This window comes from Triturus cristatus, chromosome 4_2 (genome assembly GCF_964204655.1).
Source record: "Triturus cristatus chromosome 4_2, aTriCri1.1, whole genome shotgun sequence".
Lineage (NCBI taxonomy): Eukaryota > Metazoa > Chordata > Amphibia > Caudata > Salamandridae > Triturus > Triturus cristatus.
In genome coordinates, this window is record NC_140586.1 from 74,626,515 (window position 1) to 74,650,762 (window position 24,248).

The window sequence follows — 24,248 nt, forward strand, 5'->3', positions numbered from 1 at the left end:
AAAATACACAATTAATTTACCTCGCTCTCAGTATGCAAGACAAGAAAGAGGCACCTGCTTGTAGGCTGCAGATGTAAAGTCATGCAGTTAAAACTTGTTAATCGAATTAGTCAAACTTTATATCCAACACTGTGAGGTGAGCACGGTGCTCTTACTTAGAGGTCGCAGGCGGTGCACTAGTGTTTGCAAAGTCTCCATCAGCTGGGCTGAGGCTAAGACTGCTACAACCCCACTTGGTGAGCCATGCCGGTTGAACACCACTGAAGTGGTAGGGCCGCCACTAACAGTGACGTGTATAGACAACGTTTAGAAGGACTGTATGAACTCTGACACCAGCACAGAAACAAGGTACCGTGACATTGCTTCCCACAGGCAGGAAAGAAGTGTACAAGACTGGGAACCAATTGATTATTTGATTATGACCACAAGTGACCAGAGAAGCAGGCGATGTCCCCATCTAAGCACAGTGATATTCCTCTAGCTCAAGGTTAAGGGCCAATATATCTTACCAAGGAAGACTGTCCTGTAGTATACTGAAGTATTCCTCCCATTAGTACCCGAATAATCGCCCTTATTATACAGTGTACAGTGATTCTTTATTATGTGTAACAATAGTGTAGTACTAAAGTACTTTTCTTTTTCTAACATGCAAGGTACTGGCTGGATAGCGAATCATAATTTGTCCCTTGGTTTCTATTGAGTCCTGAGTCTCTAATCCACACCACTTTCCTGAGTAAGTCTTGAATTGCTCGCTTGACTTCACTACCCTGAGAGTACTAAAGGGGAGTACATAGTGCTCAGTTTTGGGTCCAAAGATAACTCCCTGGACCAGGGCTGGACTGGCCATAGTGGGCACTGGGCATTTCCCCGGTGGGCTGCCAGGGTGGGGGCCGGTTTTAGACCCCTGGTGGGGTGTTTTTGTTACCAGGGGCCAGTTCTGCAGCATAACTGCAATATCGGCCCCCAGCAACAAAAGCGTCACAGCGCTTTCCGCTAGCACCACCTCCACCACCACCCCTGGGACCGGCCAAGCTGTTTGCCAGGGCCGGTTTCGGTTCCCAGTCCGGCCCTGCCCTGGGCACCAGTGGTAAAAGGCTCTGATTAATACAATATGAGCCTAATAACTCATTACAGCCTTGGGACTCCTGAAAAAGTTCCCACAGTGCTCAATAAACCACTCACTGTTGCATCAGCCACAATACTCGCTACACCACCTTCGAATTTCACACCACCTCAATCACCCACCTTTCAAATTAACATTCTTCGACACTTCAATCAAGCTGTTTGATCTCTCCGTCCTCCTCATTCTTCTTGGTGACTTCAACCTAAACTTCAGAATCCAAATACAGAACACTCTTTGCCCACTTATTATCAGATCAGGCAATAATTACCACACACACACACACACACACTCACACAACTAGACCCCGTACTAATCTCCAACTTACCTCCTACTACAAATTTTTCCCCTTCTGACCATGATGAGATACAACTTGTAGTCAATATTTCTTTCACCCAAGCGAGGTACTCCTACACCATCCTCAGAAGAAAACATGCTGATGACTCTTTTCCTGCTTTCTTAAACCAACTCCACGACAACCGTACACCACTTCAGCACACCACATCCTTTGACCAGTTCATGTGTTTCTCACACACTATTCCCCGTACTCCCTGAACTATATTCCCTCAACGTCCATATCTCCCGAAACACACAAGACATTTGATTCCTGAAAACTAGGATAAGTGAACTCCACAAGCAGAAAGAAAAATAGGACTTTAGAAAATTGTGATATCTAGCAAGAAGTGACAAATACACTCCCTCTAGCACTGGACAATGCAAAATACCCCTACTTTTAAAATATCACCTCCACACGCAACCTCAGCCCAAGGTCTCACAAATACAATCAATAACTTAGTCTCCCCATCACGTACAATCATCACTCAACCTTCTCTGTCAACCAAGGACTTTGAACATACTTCTCACCCAAGATCAGCACAAAAATTGGGGACGACGTGTCCACTTGGCTCACTGCCCGTCCTCCATCTTCCTTCACTTCTTTCATGCTAACTCCACTCTGATGTTTGTCTGATTAAGCCCCTGCTTCAGCTATGAAGCTCATCCCCAAATGAAGATGTACTAAACATTCATGTCCCCCATCTTGTCCTTTGAGCCCATAAATAATTAAACTCATTGCCCTCCTTTCCCAGGTGCTTCTCTCCCTGACCTACATATTTAATAAGTGTTTCAACTACAATCTGCCCACAAGGCTTTAAATCTGGTGTTTTACTTCCCTTACTGAAAACAACACTGAAAACAACACTGTTGATGTGTCCACTCCCTTTGTTGTCCTGTATTACAACTATGTTTCCTCTACAAGATACTGGGATGACTAGTTTTCAGCTGATGTACTAATTATATCGAATGGGAGGAGGTTGAGATAGCAATTGGAGCATTGGCTAATGGTAAAGCAGCAGGCCCGGATGCAGTCCCATTAGAGGTTTACAAAGCATTCACTCAGGAGATTCGTCGGGTTCTTCTCCCAGTTTTGAGGGCCGCACAATTGGGAAGCATTCCTGAATCCTGGACCCTGACTAACATTATTCTCTTTAAAAAAAAAGATAAGCCTGAATTGGATCCTGCCTCATTTAGGCCTATATCACTCATAAACTCGGATAATAAAATTTTTGCCAAAATTCTTTCATCCAGATTGGCTGCTATAATCACTCCTTTGGTCTCGTTACGTCAGCATGGCTTTATCCCAGGTAGAGATACAGCAAATCATGTATCTCGAGTGGTGGCATTATTGGACTGGGCCCAGGCAACATCATCACCTGTTGGGGCGATCCTGCTGGATGCTGAAAAAGCATTCGACAGGGTCGCCTGGCCTTTTCTATGGGAGGTTTTAAGTTGGAAGGGCCTGGGCCCTGAATTTATCCATGCAGTTCAATCTTTGTATTCTACTCCTAAAGCCACTGTCTCAGTTGCGGGGCTGGTTTCTAAGCCATTCTTAGTAGGAAGGGGTACCCGTCAGGGCTGCCCGTGTTCCCCCCTTCTCTTTGCGTTGTATATAGAGCCTTTTCTATGTTTAATTGAGAAAGCGCAGGACATCCGACCAGTTACGATTCATTCAACGGATTATAAGGTACTAGCCTATGCCGATGATATTGTAGTTCTGACCTCAGAGGTCTCGTCTGCCTTTACGGCTGTCAAAAGCATAGCAGATCAGTATGGAGCCTTCTCAGGTTACAAGCTCAATGCTGCTAAGACCCAAGTAATTCAATCTACAGCTATGGGTCCCTCAGATGCCCCAATAGTGCAGTCTGCAAAATATTTGGGCGTATATATTACAGCACATGTAGGCACTATCCCAGATTTAAACATTCTGCCTATAATTAACTCGGTAAAAACAATATTGGCAAGGCTGGATAATCTCCATCTTTCCCTTTATGGCAGATGCAACGTCCTCAAGATGCTGATTTTGCCTAAATTTTTATATATTTTTAGAACAATACCCTTGGAGATGCCTCATTCCAGCTTAGCTTTGGCAGATAGGATTTGCAGCAGGTTTCTTTGGGGGTACAAGCAGCCCAGAAGGGCAGCTAAATGGATGCTCCAGTCTCGTTCACGTGGTGGTTGGGGGGTCCCTAGTTTGTTAGTTTATTTCTGGTCCTCAATGATTCAATACTTTGGGTTACCACTATTGGGAGACGCCGCCGGCCCCTCTCTGGCCTGTAGGCCCTCAATTTTTGAAATTGGGCTGGGTGAAGATGTTAAACGAGTTCTGGTTCGGGTGATAGAACCAAGCTATTATAAAAGAACTAGGTTTAAGGTCATTTGGTCCATGTTTTCGGTATGGCGTAAGGTCCGTCGTAAATTTTCAGTTCCCAACATTAATTTCTATACACCCTTTTCTGCATCCCGGCTATTGCCAGCAGTCTTTCAGGATCAAGTCACTCTTAATTGGTCAGCTTTAGGACTAACTGTGCTAGGCAACTTAGGGTATGAAGGGAGGCTGGCCTCTTTTGCACACCTTAAGGAGAGGTATCAGCTCAACACACCTGATTTCTTTAAATATTTACAGCTCCGTAGTTTTATAGAAAAAAGCAAATTGGAGACTGAAGGACTATTCGCGAAGATAATGCTGATTGAACTTATTGCCAGGCGATCTAAAATAGGGGTAATCTATCGCCATTTACTAACAAAGCTTCCTGACGATATTTCTGCGTCCACATTAAAATTAGAAGCCAAATTTGGTGTAACAGGAATAGATATAGCCACCTCTTTGGAATTGGCCGGTAGGGTCCTCATTTCTGGCAGTCTACGATCTCAGTGCTACATGGCTCTATTTGACTTGTATTATACGCCAGCCAAGATATCTAAGTGGGCGGGCTGTGTGGGGCATAGTTGCCCAAGGTGTGGGTTAATGGCGGCCGACGATGTCCATATGTTCTTCGGATGTCATAAGCTGAAGCCTTTTTTGAAGGACGTAGAGCAGTTCCTCAAAGTCAATCTAGGCATCCCAGCTGTTCTCTCACCCGAGTTAGTTATCTGTGGGTATCAAAGCAATAGTGAGCATATACGGCCCCGTTACTCGTCAGCCTTCCTGTTAATAGCTATGGCAATGGTCCGTCTTTGTATCACCTCAGAGTGGATAAGTCCTGGGTCACCTACCTTCTTTGATTGGAGAAGGAGGATTCTAGCACTATATAACCTGGAGTCCGGTGTCTGGGCTAGGTGGGGTAGAGCCAGGCGTGAGTTTGGTAGAAAGATTTGGGCCCCACTTGAGGCATGGATAGGTTAATACCTATCCTACCTAGGCTAAGCAGTCAGGCACCTAGTACTATTGTAAGATGTAATATAAACGCCCACTAATGTCGAATTACATTGTTATGATAAATGATGGAAGCATTCTTATTAACCTGTTCTTTTCTTTCTGTTCTATTGCTTATTAAGTGTCTGTGTCAGGATTATACATGCCTACAATTATCTTGTACTTTTTCATTTGCTCTTTCTTTCGTTTTTATTCTCTGTTGTAATCACAAGCACAAATAAAAAAAAAAAAAATAAAAAAAAAGGAAATTAAAAAAAAAAAAAAAAAAAAAAGTACTAATTATATCTCTTCTAACAAGCTTTTCAACCTCTTCCAATCAGGTTTCGGGGCCCTCCGCTGTACTGAAACTATACGCTCTCACATGGCCAACTTTATTTCCTCAGCTCACCATATTCACCTATCTTCTCTCTATCCTATATGTTCTATCAGCGACATTTGACACTCTAGCTCACGATACATTTCTTTCCTCCCTCATTTCCATTGGCATCAAGGGCTCTGACTGTTCTTTGATGGTTTTCCTCCTATCTATCGTAGACCTCTCCTTCTCAAGCATGAGATGCCAAGAGATTACAGCTGACCCGTTTTACAGCTGAGGTCCTTCAACAGATCCACTCCTATTCTCCATGTTCACCACCTCCAATGGTGACATTAACTCCTCATCTGCTTTTCCAGTCATCTTTCAAAAGTTTATGCACAAAACTTCTTCTTTTCATCCTCTTTCCACCTGCATGCATTTCTGACTGCTTCACTGCTACGCGACATCGGATAGTCCCCGGGCGCTCATATTAAACGCCTCTAAAACTGAATCATTTACTTCCTCTCCTCCTCTGCACACACCCTACTACCTAGTTAGATCCACTTTCATCTGGCATCTTTACTTTCTGCTCTGCAGCCAAAATACCAGACATCTCTCTAACCCTTCTGTGGTATGGAGTAATTTATCACAACCTCAGCAGCATGCTGCCAGGTACCTAATATATGAAAAATATGCCTGTGATTCCCTTTTTACACCCCAAGGCACTAATAAACACACCATCACTTAGTAAATTAGAATCTGCAAAAGTCCTCCTCCCCATTGGACACGGTACTCAGCTTTGAACCAGAACCTTGTTCAACCTGTCCAGAAACACACCCACTACTTGTTTTGGCTCTCAGTTAACAAAAAGGACTAGTACAAATAATAACAATCATAGACAACGTTGTGCAGGGTTCTTCTCAAGCTTCCCTTGCCAGCATACTGACCTCTAAACAACCTTGAGGAATGTACGATCTGTTACTCAGAACTTGCTGGCTGCCTCCAAATCAGCTTGTGTGGCATCTGGATTCTGATCTCTGTGTTTTCTAGGCCCAGATCACTGGAACTCACTGCCACGAGAGATCAGAGTTTCTGCGCACGTGTTCAAAAGTATTCTGAAATGTCATCTCGTGAGCCTGGAAGAATAGAATAATTAATGACGCACACTGTGAGAGTACTTTAAATAGGTCTACCATGTTACAACACTTTACATAATTGTTCTCTGTTTTTGATGTATTGCTATCCCTTCATCACAAAATAGCTTATTTGTTCTAAGCCTCAATCACCATTTCGATTTACGCATACCTCATCTACAATTTGCTATGTATCACAATTGGCCTTATGTAAGACATTTCTGGTTGAAATGTCAAGTCAATTGTTCCTAAATAAATAAACATGGTCTGTGTAAATGGAAGAACGTCAGAAGGAAGCTATGATGGAACAGCCCCACATTGATTCCATGCAGAAAAAGCAAATGTAGCTACACTTAATCAAGTAACAATTAACAATGTTTACATTAGTAGGAATTTGGCACCCCACATCAGCGGTTCTGTGAGCAAAGATAAAATTACATTGAAAACACAATTTGTTTGGTTAATTTAAAAAATGAAAAAAATCTCACAAAGAGGTAGATTTCCCTATGGATTTGAATAACTACTGACCAGAATTCAGAAACCCAGAAAAAAAAACACATCTTCACACAGAAAATAACATATACATAGTTAGAGTTAATGGTATAACAGCAAACTACTGTTTTCTTTTATGATGATGATGATCTCTTTATTGTTTAGTCAATGAAAACCATAACAATTTTCTTTCTATGAATATCGACATTGATTAAAAGCATACATTAAAATTATGTCATCAGCCCAGTATATCACAATGTAATTTCACACAATTGTAAAAGAGGGATCTTTGAGTGTCAACAGTTCTCTATAAACCCTGTAAAATGATATCTAAAATTTGTAAAAGTTTTAAGTTGATTAACATGAAGAAAAAAAAACGGCAAACTACTGAACGCAGTGCAACAAACAGAAAAAGATAACCCTGTTCTCGCATATATGTCCTCCCAGAACCAGAAGTGAATGTGCAAACTGTTGATAAGTCCTAACGGATACCAAAAGTTCTTCTGGGGTAGAAATATGTTATCTTTAAATGGTTAATGGGCCTCCATACAACGACTGGAGCGAACACACGTTATAGGTGGTTTATATATACACAGCACATATTAGGAATTTGCAATAACCTTTCTTCACATCATTTTAGAAATGAAGAAAAGGTCAGTGAAGTACTTTAACTCCTTCCCCCCCTTTCTTTCCATCTTGCTCGTAGTTGTAAGGTAAAACATGACAGGAACAAGAAAAGGTTCCCACTCTAGAACTGTAGGCAACTCTTTCACCTCTGCCTGATGATGATAACACAACTGAAGGGTTTTCAGTGTTCAGTGTACTTGCAACTTTATTGAACAATCCTCGGTGCCCAAACTTCATTCATTTCAAAGTTCGTCATATGCATCACATTGGTGAGCCCCTGAGCAGGCCCCAAGTGCACTGTGAGCCAGGGCTTCAAGTGCGATGAAGAAGGCGGGGTCTCTTAAATGGGACTGGCCAAAAAAGCGTAACTATGAATCCTTTCCAAGAAGCAGGGCCTATAAAAGTAAGGGTGCGTATTAAAACAGGTCATCTAAATGCCACCTGACCAGTATTTGGGCACCTCTGTGAGTTTTCTGGTATTACATTCAGACATATCACACAACATCACACATGCAACTAGGACCAAACCTATTGGCTTTACCAATGCTTGTTAGTAGTAACTGATATATGAGTAACAAAAATGATTTGTTGTGAATAATTATAATGGAAAGTCTTTCAATTCTGTAAACACGAGACAGTGATTTAAACATTGCTAAGGTGTAGTGGCCTTTGGGGTATCTCAGTTACTCTTGTTCTCCTCACACCACTTTCCTCAGCAGTCTCTCCTGTTAGTCACTAATGCCATTTTTTTCATCCCCACATCTTTCTGATATGCTCACTCCATGCCCTTTCTATCTCTCTCTCTCTCTCTCTCTCTCTCACACACACACACACACACACACCCACTTATGAAAACATTTCCTTTTTGACTGATGTGTATCTTCTTCACACACTTTCACATATCATGGTAAGTACAATGGGCACAAATGGGACCATTGCTCTTTGTGGCCCCAGAGAGGCGCAGGTCTGGTGGAACACCAATCGGAACACCTTTATGACCCGTTGACAGCCAATGGAAGATACTCACAATGCCTTCCGCCTCAGCTCCAGAGCTGTCAGGAGGCAGCTTGCACCATCCCATTTCTCCTGTTAGCGCCACCTGAAACTGAATCAACTACTAACCATGAAAGTTGGGAGAGGATGTGGCGTAATGGCCAGAGCTGCTGACTTCGGAGCTGGGGAACCAGGTTCAAGTCTCTGCGTCAGCTCAACATCCTGTGATTCACTGCAAATTATGTAATCTCCCCGTATCTCCCACTGAATGCTGATTAACACCTGTCCACTGTACTCACCCAGCTATGACAGGTCACAGTACACTTTATACAACAGTCATATACTGAATTAAAAACACTAAAGAAACACATCAGAAAAATATAATACTCTTAGAGATTGTAAGATCTTGTGAAACTTTTTAACTGTAAACAGGGACTGCATGGCTGACATGAATTAGTTTAAGGATTTTTAAATTGATTGTTGATAAATATATCATTCTTTTGAGCATAAAGTTAAGCTCAGGAATATAACGCCCAGTATGAACCCGGATCAAAGTCAGTCTTAAAATCCTGCCAGTTCTTGCATCTGGCAGGACCTGTCTCACTTAAAGTTCTGTTGTGAGCAGTGAGAGATTCTGGAACTATTGGCTAGTTTGGGTAAGTGCCAATGGGTGCTTTGGGAGAAGAGGACACTCATGGGCAGTGCGAGGTGCTACCAAAGGCACTGCGGACAACTGGATGAACTAGCGCCAGTAGAACTGTGAAAAGATGGTACTGAAAGGCCGTGTAAGATGCAGGGGCATAGCTTGGTCAGTAAGATTGTGGGGGCAAGAGGGGGGGGAACCTTCAGATTTAATGACAATCAGGCTGGCATATACTGTTTAAATACATTATACTACAAGCAGAGTACATGAGTGGGGCCTAAGGGGAATTCGAAAGGGAGAGGAATGCGAATTAGAAGGAGTACTAAGAGAAAACACAATATTTTGTAAAATAACCAATATTTTGAGGACTTTCAAAACAGAGAGGGATAGAGTGTGTGCGTTTTTTCCTGTGTATGTAAAAATTACTGGTGAAATCCGACTGGCATCTCACATTACCCGACTGAAAGCACCTGTACCCAACTATTTATCAGAAAAGGCATTTATTAGGGGGGGGTGTAGCACCCCAAACACCCCCGCAGTATAAAAAGTAGGCGCTCTAGGAAATGCAAGGAGCCTACTTTGGTGAACAATGTGATGAGCTTGCAGTGGTAGGCAGTTGGGAGAACTGGCACTTGCGTCCTTGTGTGGTATTGGCACTGTAGACAATGTGAGTGTCTTGTTCTTGCGGGCAGTCAGAGTCACTGGCATTGGTAGCATTTTTGTGAGGATGGCACTTATGGGAAGTGTGAAGACCTGCATTGGTACTCTATGTGAGAAGGTGCCACTGGAGTGTATTTTGCGCATCTGGCACCGTGAGGTTTTCTCAGAAGGTGGCAGTGTACAAAACTTGAGCCCAATGTCAGTGTCATTAGGACACAGTGGTGTGCATGTGACTCTGTGGCACTGATGGGCATTGTGAGAAGGTGGCACTGCTGAGCAGTGTGTGGATCTGGTATTGGTGGGCAGTTTGAGAAGTTGACATTGCTGAGCAATGTCTAGTGCTGATGCTTGTGACAGAGCAAGGAGATGACACTGATTAGCAGTGTGAGAAGGTGTCAGTCCTTTGCAGTGGAAGATGGTGACACCAGTGGGCAGTATAGTGGGCAGTATAAGGAGAAAGCACTGATAAGTCGTGTGACACGGTGACCATTGCAGGCAGTGCAAGAAGGCAGTACTGGCATGCACTGTACAGTGCAGACACTGGTGGGCAGTGTGAGAAGTTTGTTCTGGTGGGTAGAGAGCAGTGCTTAGTTTGTAATAAGAAAATAAGTGCCAGGGCCCTCGTCAGGAGGCCACTTCCACTTGCACTGCTCATTACCGCTGTCACCTCTGCCAATTACAGTCACAACACAACTTCAAAAAAATCAAACTCCTACTAGTGTGACAATTCTGACTATTCCAGGCCCGCAAAGCTACAAGCATTAGTTTGGCAGCAGCTATTAGTCACTTTTAATGTATATTGAATTAATAAACAACTGTTGGCGTGCTTGCCTCTAAATTAGACAGACAGCGCCACCACGAGGCAGACGGTCAAAAGTGCCGGTGTTGGCAGTTAAGTGCCGGTGCCAAGCACCGGAAACCACTGGCTCAAATGAAGCACCGGTAGTGTGATATGGTAGCACTAGGGAGTAATATGAAGTGGCCCTGGGTTTCAGTATGAGAAAGTGGCACTCATGGGTAGTATACAGAACTGACATTGGTAGGCAGTATGATAAGAAGACACTAGCAAGCAATGAGCAGAGCTGGCGTTGTTGGGCACAGTAAGAAGCTGGCACCGGTGAGAAGCTTGAAAAGGTGTCACTGGAGGCCAGAGTGTTGCAAGGAGCTGGTGAGCAGCGTGAAACTGCGGCAATGGTCAGCACTGTGGACTGTGGGAGGAACTGGCACTGGTGTGCAGTATGAAAACGAACACGACTTGATAATGTTATACCTCCTTGTCTTGAAATTCTCTCTTCTTGTTACCTTCCTCTGTAAGTCATCATTACTCCAATACAATCTATTGACAGGCATCCGTTCGCACAATTAATCTTCTTTGGGTCTCTCACCCCCTCTCTTTCTAGCCGTCGATATTCCGTTGTACAGTCCATTTATTGACGTTCTCCCTTCTCTACGTCTATCCCTTATGTTCTTCCCCATTACCTCTTTTACTGGTTCTTCGAGTCTCTCGCTTCCTCTTTCGTCTCTCTGTATTCATCGCCAGCAGCGGCTGCTTCTCAAGGGCGTTGGGGCCGCGCCCTCCCACTTATGTCTGACACGCAGGAAAAACAATTGTGCCATTCATAATGTGCCGTGTGTGTTCCTTAGTTTCAATGTTTTTTAAGAGCCAGTAACACTACGCATGCGAGGATCGTTTACCTCTGTCGACCACCCATGCCATAGCATTTAGCAGCAGTAGCGCCTCTTGCTAGGGTGACCAACCGTCCGTAAATTTCACGGGCAGTCCGTAATTTCGGCCGTCTGTCCGTTGTCCGTGAAGGATTCTTTAACGGACGCCATTTGTCCGTAATTTTAACCGGGCAACGGTGGCACAGCTTCCACCCACCTCCCTTCTTGACTCCGATGCTGTTGAGGTCGGGTGTAACAGACTCCGATGCAGTACCAAAGCTCAGATACCCAGCAGCATTGGAGAGGCACAGCGGGATGGCAACCCACACACCTTCAGCCCTTGATGAGCTGTTAAGAGGTGTTTGAAGGTGACTGAGAGGGAGGGGCTGCAGCTTCAGGCGCAGGGGCATCTATTCAGATGCAAACAGCCCTCTGCAATTTAGAGGGGCCTCACACATTCCCTTCCTGCCCAGGGCCCCAAAAATCGTAGAACCGGCCCTGATTACACCGAGGCAGCACGTGGTTCTCTTCACAGAACTTAATTACTGTTAGTAAATTGTAAGCAAACCTCGGTTCTTCAAACATGCAGTCTATAATGTAATAAAATAAAGAAATGGCACAATCGCACCCACACTGATTAACAAAGTATGGAGGACAATCAGTTAAATCAGTTCTCTTGGAGTATCTCCTTTAAGTACTGTACATCACAGAGGGGGATGGAAAAACTAACATTTTAGAAAGAGTTGTCTCGTTGTCTTGTCCAGGAGGGGATGAGGAGCCCTACCCCACCCTGGAAAAGACCAAGATGATACTAGAATACTGCATGCCCACCCCTGTGCCCACCCTCGTGGATCCTGTTCCCCCTCCTGTGATGGCTCCTGCCCCCTCCCAGTGATGGCTCCTGTGCCCCCATGTGGTGGTTCCTGCCCCCGCCTGTGATGGCTCCTGTCCCCCCACTGTGGTGGATACTGTCTCCGCCCTGGGTGGCTTCTGTCCCAGTCCTGGAATGGCTCCTGCAGCGAGGGTGAAGTTCTTGATGGGCCTCTTCTCTAAAAGGCTCAGCTCAAAATGAATATGAAAAGGTGAGCGAGTGAGTAAGTGAACGGATGGGTGGATGGCTGGATGAATTAGTGAAAGGGCGAATGGATGAATGAAAGATTGAATAGATGTATAATGAGAGAGGATGGATGGATTGATGAGTGAGTGGAAGGATGGATAAGAGAAAAGGTAAATAGCTGGATGTATGGGTGGAAGGGTAGCTGGATGGGTAAAAAGGTGGATGGATGAGTGAAAGGATGGATGAGTGAAAAGGTGGATGATGAGTGAGTGAGTGGATGGATGGATGAGTGAAATGATGGATGGATTGATGAACTGATAAGCGCACGGGTGAATGGATGGACGGATGAGTGAAAGGGTGGGTAGGTGGACAAAAGGATGAATAGATGAGTGAAGGAGTCAGAGGATAAATGGATGAGAGAAAGGATGGATGAGTGATAGGGTCAATGGATGGATTCATGAGTGGATGAGTAGATGGATGGGTGGGTGGGTGGATGGATGGAAGGAAGGATGGCTAAGTGAAAGGGTCGATGGAGAGAGAAAGGGAGGATGGTTTGATGACTGAAAGGGTGTATGTGTGGAAGGATGAGTGACTGGGTGGATGGAAGAGTAAGTGAAAGGATGGCTGGATGGGTGAAAGGGTAAATGGCTGGATGGATGAGTGAATGGATGGGTAGAAGAGTGAATGGATGAGTACAGATGGATAGGGTGAAAGGGTGGATGGATGGATGGATAATGGATGTATGAGTGAAAGGATGGATGAAGGGATGGATGAGTGAAATGATAGATGGAAGGATACATGATGGATAGGTTTGCAAATGGTTGAATGTTTGGATATGGCTGGGCTTACTTATATACTTTTGCGCGACCACCTCTGATGTGTCTGTAAAGCTTACCTATTGTCCTGAAGTTTTGTCCTGAATTTTTACCTCCTGTCCTGAATTTGTGTCCTGAATTTTGACCCTTTGTCCTGAATTTTCACACTCACCTCCTGAATTTGCACCAATGCCAGTTGGTCACCCTACCTCTTGCCGAAATCCACTGACTGAACTGCAGGTGCGCCCACTGCATCCAGTTACAATCCTCACTCGGGCGCAGGAGTGCACAGCCCGGCTTGGAATGAGGTCATTCATTTGATCTCGGTTCCTTTCACTTCTATAACCCACCTCTTTCCATTACGGTACGTTTTGTTAGCAAAGCTCAGCAACCCCACCCACCCAGTGACAAGCTAGGGAAATGAACATGAGTCTGGAGGAGTCCCCTTGTGGGGACTGTACTTTCGCTTTCATCAGCATGCGACACACTTGGTGTGCATGTTAAATGGGTTTGTGTTCCGGGGCTTCTGCAGTCTTCACCGGCCAGCAGAGCAGCACGCCAATTTAGTGGTGAGTGGTGACTATCATTGAGATCGACTTCATAAATAGGGTATTTACAGAAGGTAAAAAGGTATAAAAAGTTGTTTTCTGCTTCCGGGACTTTAGTAAAGCGGCAGCATTCTGTACATGAGGGCCACGGTGTCAGGGGACTCAAACACATGTAAATCCGTCTTATTTCCATAAGGCACGGACGTTGTACACCCAAGGAGGAAGGTGTTATTAAGATTGTGCGGACTATAATAAAGGTGCAACTCGGTGGCTCAAGCATCATGTGCTGACTTGTTTATGGATTTTGAGAGGCGTCACTGGTCCCCATGTGCTAAGTGCAGCCGGATCCAAAGCTGGCTAGTGCCAGCCTTGTGTTCCACCTCTTCCCCTCCTGTGGATTATACAAGTGGTGTGTATGGAAGTGTCAGAGTTCAGTGGCTGTCCACAGTCTTCACTGAAACCAGCCGGCAGAGCAGCATGCTGATTTGACTTGGATGAGTGATGACTGAGACAGCTTTGGTTGCTAGGACTGAAGAGAGGACGCATTTTCATTTCTCGATTGTAGGTGTAGGAGAGATCCTCCTTGTGGTGCGTTACATGAGCACGTTAGGATCTCCGACAGAGAGCTGAGAGGAGCAAAAGTCAAAATCCATGATTTACTTCTACAGAGTGGCATCATTTATTTTGAAGAATTGCAGTGACCTGGTTGGGAATGTAATGAATGCTCATATATGTGAGTCACGCATGCAGAAAATCCCACCTTCTTGGCCTAGTCTGCACTTTGAAGTCCTTAATTTCAGCATGTTTCATGGCTAATGCTTTAAAAACTGCACTGAAGTTTTTGTGTGATATTGCTGTCATTATTATAACTGATATTTAAGCCTTTTTTTTTAATTTCCAACCTCTGTAAACGAAGAGGACACTATTAAATTGAAATTGCATTTATATAGTGCTTACTACACCTGATGAGGCAGTGAAGCACTTTGACTACTCCCTCCCAGTGTATGACATATTTCTAATATAGAGGTAGCTCTGGTGTACAAGGCCTGAGAGTGTGGTATGTTTTAATGTTCCATCTTGCACCTTCCAAGAAACTTCTCTCATTATATGACTGATAATAAACGTGGAAAGAACAGGAAGGGAAAAAATCAAAGAAAGTTGCTTTAAAAATGTTGAAATGTGATTGGCCGCCCCATTGCCTAGATTATTTGCACTATCTGTGGTTCTTCAGCCATTCTGTTGGGGGAAATTATACTATGAAATTGTTTTACTCAATTTTCAAAGGGTTCCTAGGAAAATGGTCTGCAGCCATCACAAACACTAGAGGGATGAGACAAGCTTCGTTGCCATACTGATTTGAATATTCTATGACTGCCTTTTTAGAATTGCATGTCAAAGCTGTGGCGTTTTCACGAGTCTGAAAAGGGTGCTGCAAAATGTACCAATTTTGACACATATTTGTTTTACATTTTGTCTGGTGAGGAGCTCCTTCCACCCCTCTCAGAGAATATGTGCCTGTTTTTGTAGCACACTTGCAAGGTGCAGTTTGAGGTAGTGACTTACGCCTCACCACTTTCAAAGTTCACCAGCCACCACTGCGTATCTCCTCCTCTTTTTCTCCTCGTTGTAATCTTGTCCTTTTTCACCCTTCCTCCATTTCTCCTTTCTCATTTCATTAGGTCTTGCTTTTTCCAGCACAGTCCAAAATTCACTTTTTCTCCATGTTATCTCACTCACTTCTTTTATCTTTGTCCTTCCTACATTTCTCCTCTTTCAAGGCTCCTACATCGATTTTTCTCCCCACTCTAATCCTCCTCCTGTCTTTTCTTCCATTTCTCCTGTCACTCCCATGCCTAGTCTCTCCCCTTACTCACATTCCACTTTCTTCTTCCTTCATTGGTCTTTTCTCGCCTCTTCCTTTATCGTCTGAATCTTCTCTTCCTTTCTCACGTTCCTCTGTTTTCTCTCCCCTCCTTTCTTCCTTTAGACTGCTCACTAAACTCCCCTTTCTCTTGCTCCACTTCCCTCGCCCCCTTTTCTCTGCAGATGAGGGATCCCGAAACTTCGCGGTTCCGCGTCGCTGCTTTCATGTGTCCAGCGGAAGACAAAGCAGCCGCCGCCGAATCTACCGCCGAGATGATGGAGAAGGTGGCCGTCCCGGCGCGTTCCCCGGGGGCGCCGGGGGAGCGGCAGAGCCCTGCGCAAACCACTTCGCCACCAATTAGTCCCTCTCTGGCTAACAAGAGTGACTGTCCAGCAAGCACGTCCCCCGCCTCCGTCAAATCCACTGGGGACAGCCCGCGGGGCTCCGCAGACGAACCCGTCTCCACGGCGACAGTGGGTCCCCATCATGGGCATGGCCTGCCCCCCAACGTGCCAGTTATCAGCCTCGGATACAGTAGGCCACCCCGGGGGATGCCCGGAAGAGAGCTGACCGCGCTGCACCCCATCCCACCGTTAGTCCAGCTGACCAGCCGTAGAGGGGCCGCACCACGCGCGATAGGTCTACCTGGCACGCTCCTGCCAGCACCCTACCACCAGCACCACCATCACCACCCTTTCCTCAACAGGTCAGTGAAAGCTATTTGCTGGTTTATATTTAGAATTTTTCTATAGCACTATATGACCCACGATCTATGGAAGGTAATGAGTAGCCACCAAATGTTGTTGTGATGTCAGGAGGCTGCAGTGTTATACTGTAGAAATGTCGCGAAATTGCCAGGGTTTTCCTGATTGGAAGATGACAGAATGCATCTTAAATGATGACGTAGGGGTTCCATATGGTATGTCCTCTTGCAAAGCAATTGGTGGTGGCAGGTGAGGCAGGGCCGTCTTAACAGCATTATATACCCCGGGCAAAGCTGTGCACGGGGCCCTGCCTACACAACCACTCACGGGAATAATAATGTAAATGAGTCCCTATGCTCGTGGGGTCCCCGGGCACCTGTCCAGCATGCCCATGCGTTAAGAAGGCACTGTGGTGGGGCATAGGCTGCAAGGGTCTCAGATCTGAGGTGCAGTTTTAGGTGCTGTATATTTGTTCTGTGTTGACTTACGAGTGCATATGACGCAAAAATGAGTAGCCAGCCAATGGCAGGCCCTGTAGAGGCGAGGGCTACAGCGACCTCCAGTGCTGCTGAAACTATGAGACACTTTGAGAAGCACAGGGGTGAGAGCCCCTTTATGCAGGAGGGTGAGAGACCCTTTTTGCAGGAAGGGTGAGAGCCCCTTTTTGCAGGAGGGTTTGAGTCCCTTTTTATAGGAGGGGTTAAAGCCCCTTTATGCAGGAGGGTGATAGCCCCTTTATGCAGGAGGGTGAGAGCCCATTTTTGCAGGAGAGAGAGCCCCTTTATGCAGGAGGGTGATAGCCCCTTTATTCAGGAGGGTGAGAGCCCCTTTATGCAGGAGGGGTGAGAGCCCCTTTATGCAGGAGGGGTGAGAGCCCCTTTATGCATGAGGGTGAGACCCCCTTCTTGCAGGGCGTGATGCAGTCATCTGAGAAGGTGACATGCTTTACTCTAATACTAGCGCTCCAGCGTCATGTTCTTCAGTGGCAAAGGGAAAGTTACTTCTTACCTGTAACACCGTTATTTCCACAAAGGCCCTGATTGAGAAAGGATTGAATAGGTCTCTGTAGTGGTTGGCATGTCTGTGAAGGGAACATTACTTACTTGCAACCCTGGTTCAAGGGTGCTGTGCTCTTGGTTGAGAAGCAAATGTATCTGCTACCTTGATACTCCACAGTGGGCGACTTGATTAAGAAGGAACGTTCCTAAACTGTGATACTAATTCTGTAAAGGGTGAACGTTGGGTGAGAACGCACAGTTACTTGTCTGTGGCACCAGCAGAGCAGCATCAGCATCCAAGATAGTACTCACAGTCTCCCAGGAGGCCCACCATGACCAGGCCAGTGCTGCGTAGTCTCTGCAGCAAAGGTAGAGATGTAATGGACTTAGACTTTTCAATGACTCACCTGAGGGTTCACTGACAACATCGATGTAAAGATATCAGTGTTTCTGAGGTCCTGGGGTGGCAGCTCTAGCGTACGCCACAGCTGGCGTTGCTTCACGTCATGGATGGCATTGGGGGTAATATCTATAAACGGCACCTCATGTTGCTTGGTCTTACCTTGGCGAAGCGAGACATTGCCAGGCAGTGGAAGGATGAGCGGGCCCCCTCGGTGGCCGCCTGGAAAAATGGTCTGGACTTCTGTATGGGCCTGGAACAACCTATTTTTGTGGCTCGGGGCTGCCCACGCAAGCATTACAAGATTTGGAAGCGGTGGGCGGATCATCGGGGCCTGTGGCTGGAGCCCCCTGCTGTGACTGACGATATCCCAGTGGGAGTGGGGTAGGACTAGAGTGATGGGGGCTGTTCTTTGGGGAGTCGGGCGCCATAGGGGTGCGGGGGCGGCCTGGGTGGTTAGGCCGTGGTCCTTACTCCCTTTCTGTGGTTACCGGGCGCGGGTGGGTGACCGATTTTCAGTGAGCGAAGCGCTACTTGGGGAGGGAAGGGGGGGGGTGGAGATCCGAGACTATACTGTAGATCAAAGAATGTAATTGCTTGGTTTGTTTTCTGTGTTCTGTTTTTCTTTCCCAACAAACATAAAATGAAAATTGTCCTTTGCGTTGTATCTCCATGTAACTCTGTGCGGTAGTGGCTTCTGGGGTTACAGAGCCCTTCCTCTTATGTGCAAATGACAAATAAAATCTGTTGTTAAAAAAAAAAAATATCAGTGTTAAAAATATTTAGTAAAAAATATAGATAAGAAAAATATCGACTCCTATACTTAAAGAGGTAAGTACAAAAATATTGATCAAAAAATATCGATGTAAAAAATATAGATGTATATAATATCGACTTTTATATAAGTATAACATAAAATAATATATATTAAATATATTAAATATTAAACATAATTTTAACAATAAAATTAATTTAATATACATTTTAATAAAATATAACAAATAAACTCCATAAAAAATATAAACACACAAACCTAATTTATACACATATTTTTACTTTAAAATAATTAATAAACTATTATTTTTAATTCATGTTAAAAGTTTAAAATAATAAAAAAATATTAATCATTTAAAATATAAAGAAACAAAAACCTATAATAAATTAAAACATTAAACTATTAAAAAATATTTAAACTTAAATTTCAAAATACAATCAATGCAAAAGTAGGGAAAATGTTGGATAACAAAAGTCTAAAAACAACTACTTCCACTTCAGTGTGTGCAACAGTAGGAAAAGTGTTGGGTAGGGGAGAGGCAAAAATTACTATTTCCACTCCAAAGAGTGCAACAGTAGGGAAAGTGTTGGATAGTGGAGCGATAAAAATTACTATTCTCACTCCACTGAATGCAACAGTAAGAAAAGTGTTGGATAGCAGAGGGGAAAAAATTACTATTCCCACTCCAACAAGTGCAACAGTAGGGAAAGTGATGGATAGCAGAGGGGTAAAAATTACTATTTCCACTCCACTGAATGCAACAGTAGGATGAGTGTTGGATAGCAGCGGGGTAAAAAATGTTATTCCCACTCCGGTAAGGGCAACAGTAGGGAAAGTGTTGGATAGCGGAGGAGTAAAAATTACTATTCCAACTCCAGTGAGTGCAAACGTAGGGAAATTGTTGAATAGCGGAGGGGTTAAATTCACTATTCTCACTCCAGTGAGTGCAACAGTAGGGAAAGTGCCTGATAGCGGAGGGGTAAAAATTACTATTCCCACTCCAGTGAGTGCAACTGTAGGGAAAGTGTTGGATAGCGGAGTGGTAGTTTTATCAATGGTGGACGAACCCAACTATGTGTGGTACGATCTCTGTAAGATAGTGTTTGGGAACCCACTAGGTAAGTTAAAAGACCCCTCACACACCAACCTAGTTGGTGTCATGCTTCATCATCGGGGTCCCAACCGGGTGGCCGAATGCCCCCCGGTTGTGCCACAACGCCTGACTACAGCGGAGCTGGTGTGGCGCAAGAGTGTGATGATGTGAATGCTAAAAATATCTCTGAGAATCCTTGCCGTAGGGAATTTATTGCTGGCGGCTCAGGATATAAATAAAAACAGGATATGGGATGCAACTACGGAAGAAATTATTATTTACTAGTTGTCGGTGTTGTAGGTCTACATGTTTCAGCTCTCATGGGGAAATATGGAGCTTTCGTCAGGACCAGTGAAGTAAGTGAGTGGCAAAGTGAAAGGTGCCACGTGATAAGTGACAAAAATAGTAAAAAGGTTGTTTACCTACACACTCGCTAAGGTGTGTGGACCCAGTGTCTGCAAAGTTGCGGACACTGCAGCGAAAAATACCTGTGGAAGGAAACAAAACAGCACAAGAACATACATAAACTGCCACTTTGGTGTCGAAAATATTAGCAACTATAAAATGCAATCTTAGGTGCTGTGATGGAACAAGCCTATCTATAAGAGGAACGTACCTGTGGTAACACACAAACTAGGGAAGTGTTACATGCTGCTAAGCATATGGTAAGTCGGAGGCAAGTCAATTAGAGTTGCTAGGTAAGGCCGCTCTGTGAACTATGTGTGCCAAGTGGTTGCTGTCAAGGCACGACAAACAGTGAAGACAGATGGTAGTGCTGACTCTGCACGAAGGGTGCCTGGTGAGTGACAGGCATCGATACAGTGGGAGGAAATACCGTGAGGCCTCAGGTGAGGTGTGTCACAGTGAAGAACCCAGTGAGCGCTATAATGACGGGGCTGGCTGAGGCCGCGAGGCGAAGCGCGTTAATATTTAAGTATGGGTTCAGGTTTAAAAATGGAGGAGGGGTTAATATGCCCTGATGCGCAGTGTAGGGGAGGAGAAAAAGAAGATAAAATAATTACACTATGAGTGAGTGGATACGCTGCTCAGGAAAATGGGAGGAGGGTACACCTCGCGCAAATTCTGTAGGGAGGAAGAATAACACGCATAAGAGGTGTAGCGAGGGATGTCTGTGCAATCCACAGGAAAAAGGCAAGCGCCACCTTACTTGGTCGAGAAGCTTCCAGCGCCTGGCACCTAATGGGGTCTCCCGAAGTTCTGGATGGTGTGGGACCCCAGGTGGGGAGAGGTTAAGTAGTATTGTGCTCCATCGAGTACGTGCAGGCTGGCTAGTGAGCTTGGGCGGGGCGGAGAAGACCGTGCAGGCGCCATGGAGAAGTGTTAGCCTGGCGCGCATGCGTGGATGCAGCAGATGCGCATAGGGGAAGAGAGAGTGTAAAGCGCAGGTGCGGGAGACAGAGTGTTTTCCCTGCACCCGCGCGTGCGCAGAGGGAAATAAGGCAATTGGCCGAGAATATTGAAAAATGGGTCACTTGGCCTGGGGGGGACCGGTAAAGGGCCGGTGCTGAAGCCTGTAAGGAGCTCAAAAATTGAAGGTCCGATTAGAGCCAGGTGAAAATAATGAATAATAAATAAACAAGAAAAATTGAAAAAATAGAGAAATTATCGACAGATGCACCAGTACAGGGCAAAATTATGGTTTTCTGAGGCTATTCCAGGGCAAGAATTAAGGTTTTCTGAGACTATTCCAGGGGATATTGTCATTCAGGCCGGTGATATGGCTGGACAGACGATATATCCATCTCTGTTCTTGTTCCAAGAGGCGGTTCTGGATGTTGAGGAGGTTATGGTCTAAGGATTCCAGGACGACCCATCTCATCTCATTGGTCGTATGGCCTTTTTCCAAAAAGTGATTGGTCATTTTTGTAGTATTTTTCTTGCAGCGTATCGTGCTGCGGTGTTCGCAAATTTGGGTTTTAATTTTGCGGGTAGTCATGCCGATGTAGAAGAGGTTACATGGGCAGATGATTCGGTACACAACATTTTCTGTATTGCAGTTGGTGTGTTTGCGTAGTTCCCATGTTTTACCAGGTTCTAGGTTAAGGTTTGTGGTCGTCTCAGTGATGTGGCAGATGCTGCAGTTTCCGCAAGGGAAGTGCCCTTTGATGTTTGGGAGGCCCCAGGAATTAAGCACCGTATTCCTTGGTCTAGGAGGGAGAACGGGTCTGGTAGATACAATGGTGTCTTTGATAGATTTGGCTCTTTTGGTCGAGAGGAGGGGAGGTTCCCAACTCAAGTTGCCTGTATGCAAGATCTTCCAGTTTCTTTTGATGATTTGGGAAACTTTGTTGGTCACCGTATTGTAGGTGGCCACGCATGTCAGTGGCGGAGGAGTAGGTTCTCTGGGGTAGGTTTCTAGTAGGCCTTCGCGGTTTTGGTTTCTGGCCCTCTTGTTGGCGATCTTGGTTATGTTGGGTGGGTAGCCGCGTTGGTGCAGCTTGTGGCAAAGGTCCTTGGCTTGTAATTTGTAATCCTTTGGGTCACTGCAGTTTCTGCGGAGTCGCAAGAATTGGCCATACGGGAGGTTTTCACGAAGGGCTCTGGGGTGAAAACTGGAGAAGTGTAGAAGGGAGTTACGAGCAGTGGGTTTGAAGTGAGTCTTGCTCATGAGCCCTCCTGATGCTGCTTTAATATCCAGATCTAAGAATGTGGTCTGGTGACTGTCAGAGCTGTGTGTGAAACGGAGGTTGGGGTCACACGTGTTGAGCCAGTCACAGAAGGTAGTCAGTGATTCGCTGGATCCTTCCCAAATCAGAAGGATGTCATCAATGTAACGTTTGTAAAATTTGATTTGTGGATTGCGTGGTTGATTGTTACTGAGCAGATGTTTGGTCTCAAAGTTAAATACATACAGGCCCGCTATGCTGGGAGCGAAAACGCTCCCCATTGACGTTCCATACTTCTGGAGATAGAGTTTGCCTTCTTATTCGAAGTAGTTCTCTTTGAGCGCAAGGGTTGCACATTTGAGTACAAATGAGGGGGGTGTATGGTATTGCCAGTCGGCCTCGCTGAGGGCTTCTTCTAGTACTCGTAGTGTATCATCTTGAGGGAGGCTGGTGTACAAGCTTTCTACATCAAGTGACACCAAGAAAGAAGTATTGGGGTCATAGTGTATATCCGCTAGAAGTCCTAGGAGGTCTTTAGTATCTTTCAGGTATGTACTGGACCAATGGTTGTAAAAAATGGTCACAGAAGCGTGATAAGGGTTCCAGCAGGGACCCGATGCCTGAGACGATAGGGCGTCCTGGGGGAGGAGTTTTGTTCTTGTGAATTTTGGGAACAGTATAAAAATATGGTATTTTACCTTGTGTAGTGGTGAGGAATTTGGCCTCGTTTTTAGAGATCTGGCCAGTCTGTTCCGCTTCATTCACTAGGGTGTGAATGCGCGTTTTCAGGGAGGTGCTGGGGTCATGTGTGAGCCGCTCATAGTTCTTTGTGTCATTGAGTAGACGCTTACATTCTTGGTGATAGTCATCTTTGTTGAGTATTACCGTGCCTCCCCCTTTATCGGCTGGTTTGATTATGATCTCGGGGTTGTTTTTCAGTGATTGTAAGGCCATGCGCTCTAGCTTGCAGGTGTTCTGGAACGTGTGGGGTTCTTTGAGAGCTTCAATTTCTTTGAACACTGTTTGTTCATAGACCAAAATTTCCGGCGGGGTAGAGCTAGGAGGTGGCATAAAAGAGGACTTGACTCTTAAGGTAGTGTCCCCTTGATCTCGTGGGTCAGTGGGTGTAGGGGTATTCTCAAAGTAGACCTTAAGCTTGAGTTTGCGAAAAAAACTCAGCTAATTCGCAATGCACTTTAAACTTGTCAAGTCTGGTTGTTGGTGCATAGTCAAGGCCTTTCTCTAGGATGGCTTCTTCTGTGGGTGTTAAGACATATTTGGAGAGGTTGGTGATGAGACTTAGCGTGTGCTCGGGCCTGGTTGTTGGTCTCTGGTTTGGCTCCTTGTCTGCGCTCCCTGTTGTGGATTGGCTTGCCAGTGTACTGTGTTCCCTCTGCGTCTCCTTCCACGACCTCTTCGGCCTCTTCCTAAAAAAGGCTGTGGTTGATTCTGGTTCATGAATGGTGGTGGTGGTCCAAAAGGTGGGTTCCAACCGTAACCGAATTGTGGGTGCATTGGGGGATACATGGGTGGGTAAACATTACTATTTCCACTTCAGTGAGTGCAACAGTAGGGAATGTGTTGGATAGAGAGACAACAATTACTATTCACACTCAAACAGTTAAAAACAAATAAACAATATAACAAATTAAAATAATAATACAAATAAATAAACAATATTTAAAAAATGAAAAATAAAATATATTAATATGTAAGAAGAAAACATATTATAATATAAATTACATACAACAAAAACCTACAAATTATTATATGGAATAAAATAATAAATACATAAAAATACTTTTTTAAAACTAGAAAATATTTACAAACAAAAAAGTATCAGTACATAAATGTATTCATTTTATTTCCTAGCCTTTAACACCACACCAAAAACAAAACAATTAACATTTTTTATTAAATTTACTTCCATAATTAACATAAATAATTATCAATGAAAAAAAATTATTAATAAAAAAACTAATAAACATTAATTAACTACACACAATTCAATACTATATTATCCACAA

The 24,248-nt window shown here is 44.7% G+C and overlaps 1 protein-coding gene across 1 annotated transcript in view; it reads left to right on the forward strand.

Annotated features, from left to right (window-relative positions):
- LYL1 (LYL1 basic helix-loop-helix family member) overlaps window positions 1-24,248 on the forward strand; it is a 205,488-nt gene that overhangs the window by 16,389 nt on the left and 164,851 nt on the right. The window contains exon 2 of the mRNA XM_085600587.1: window positions 15,807-16,330. Coding sequence (XP_085456713.1) covers window positions 15,807-16,330 — 524 coding nt within the window. The remainder of the gene's footprint in view (window positions 1-15,806; window positions 16,331-24,248) is intronic.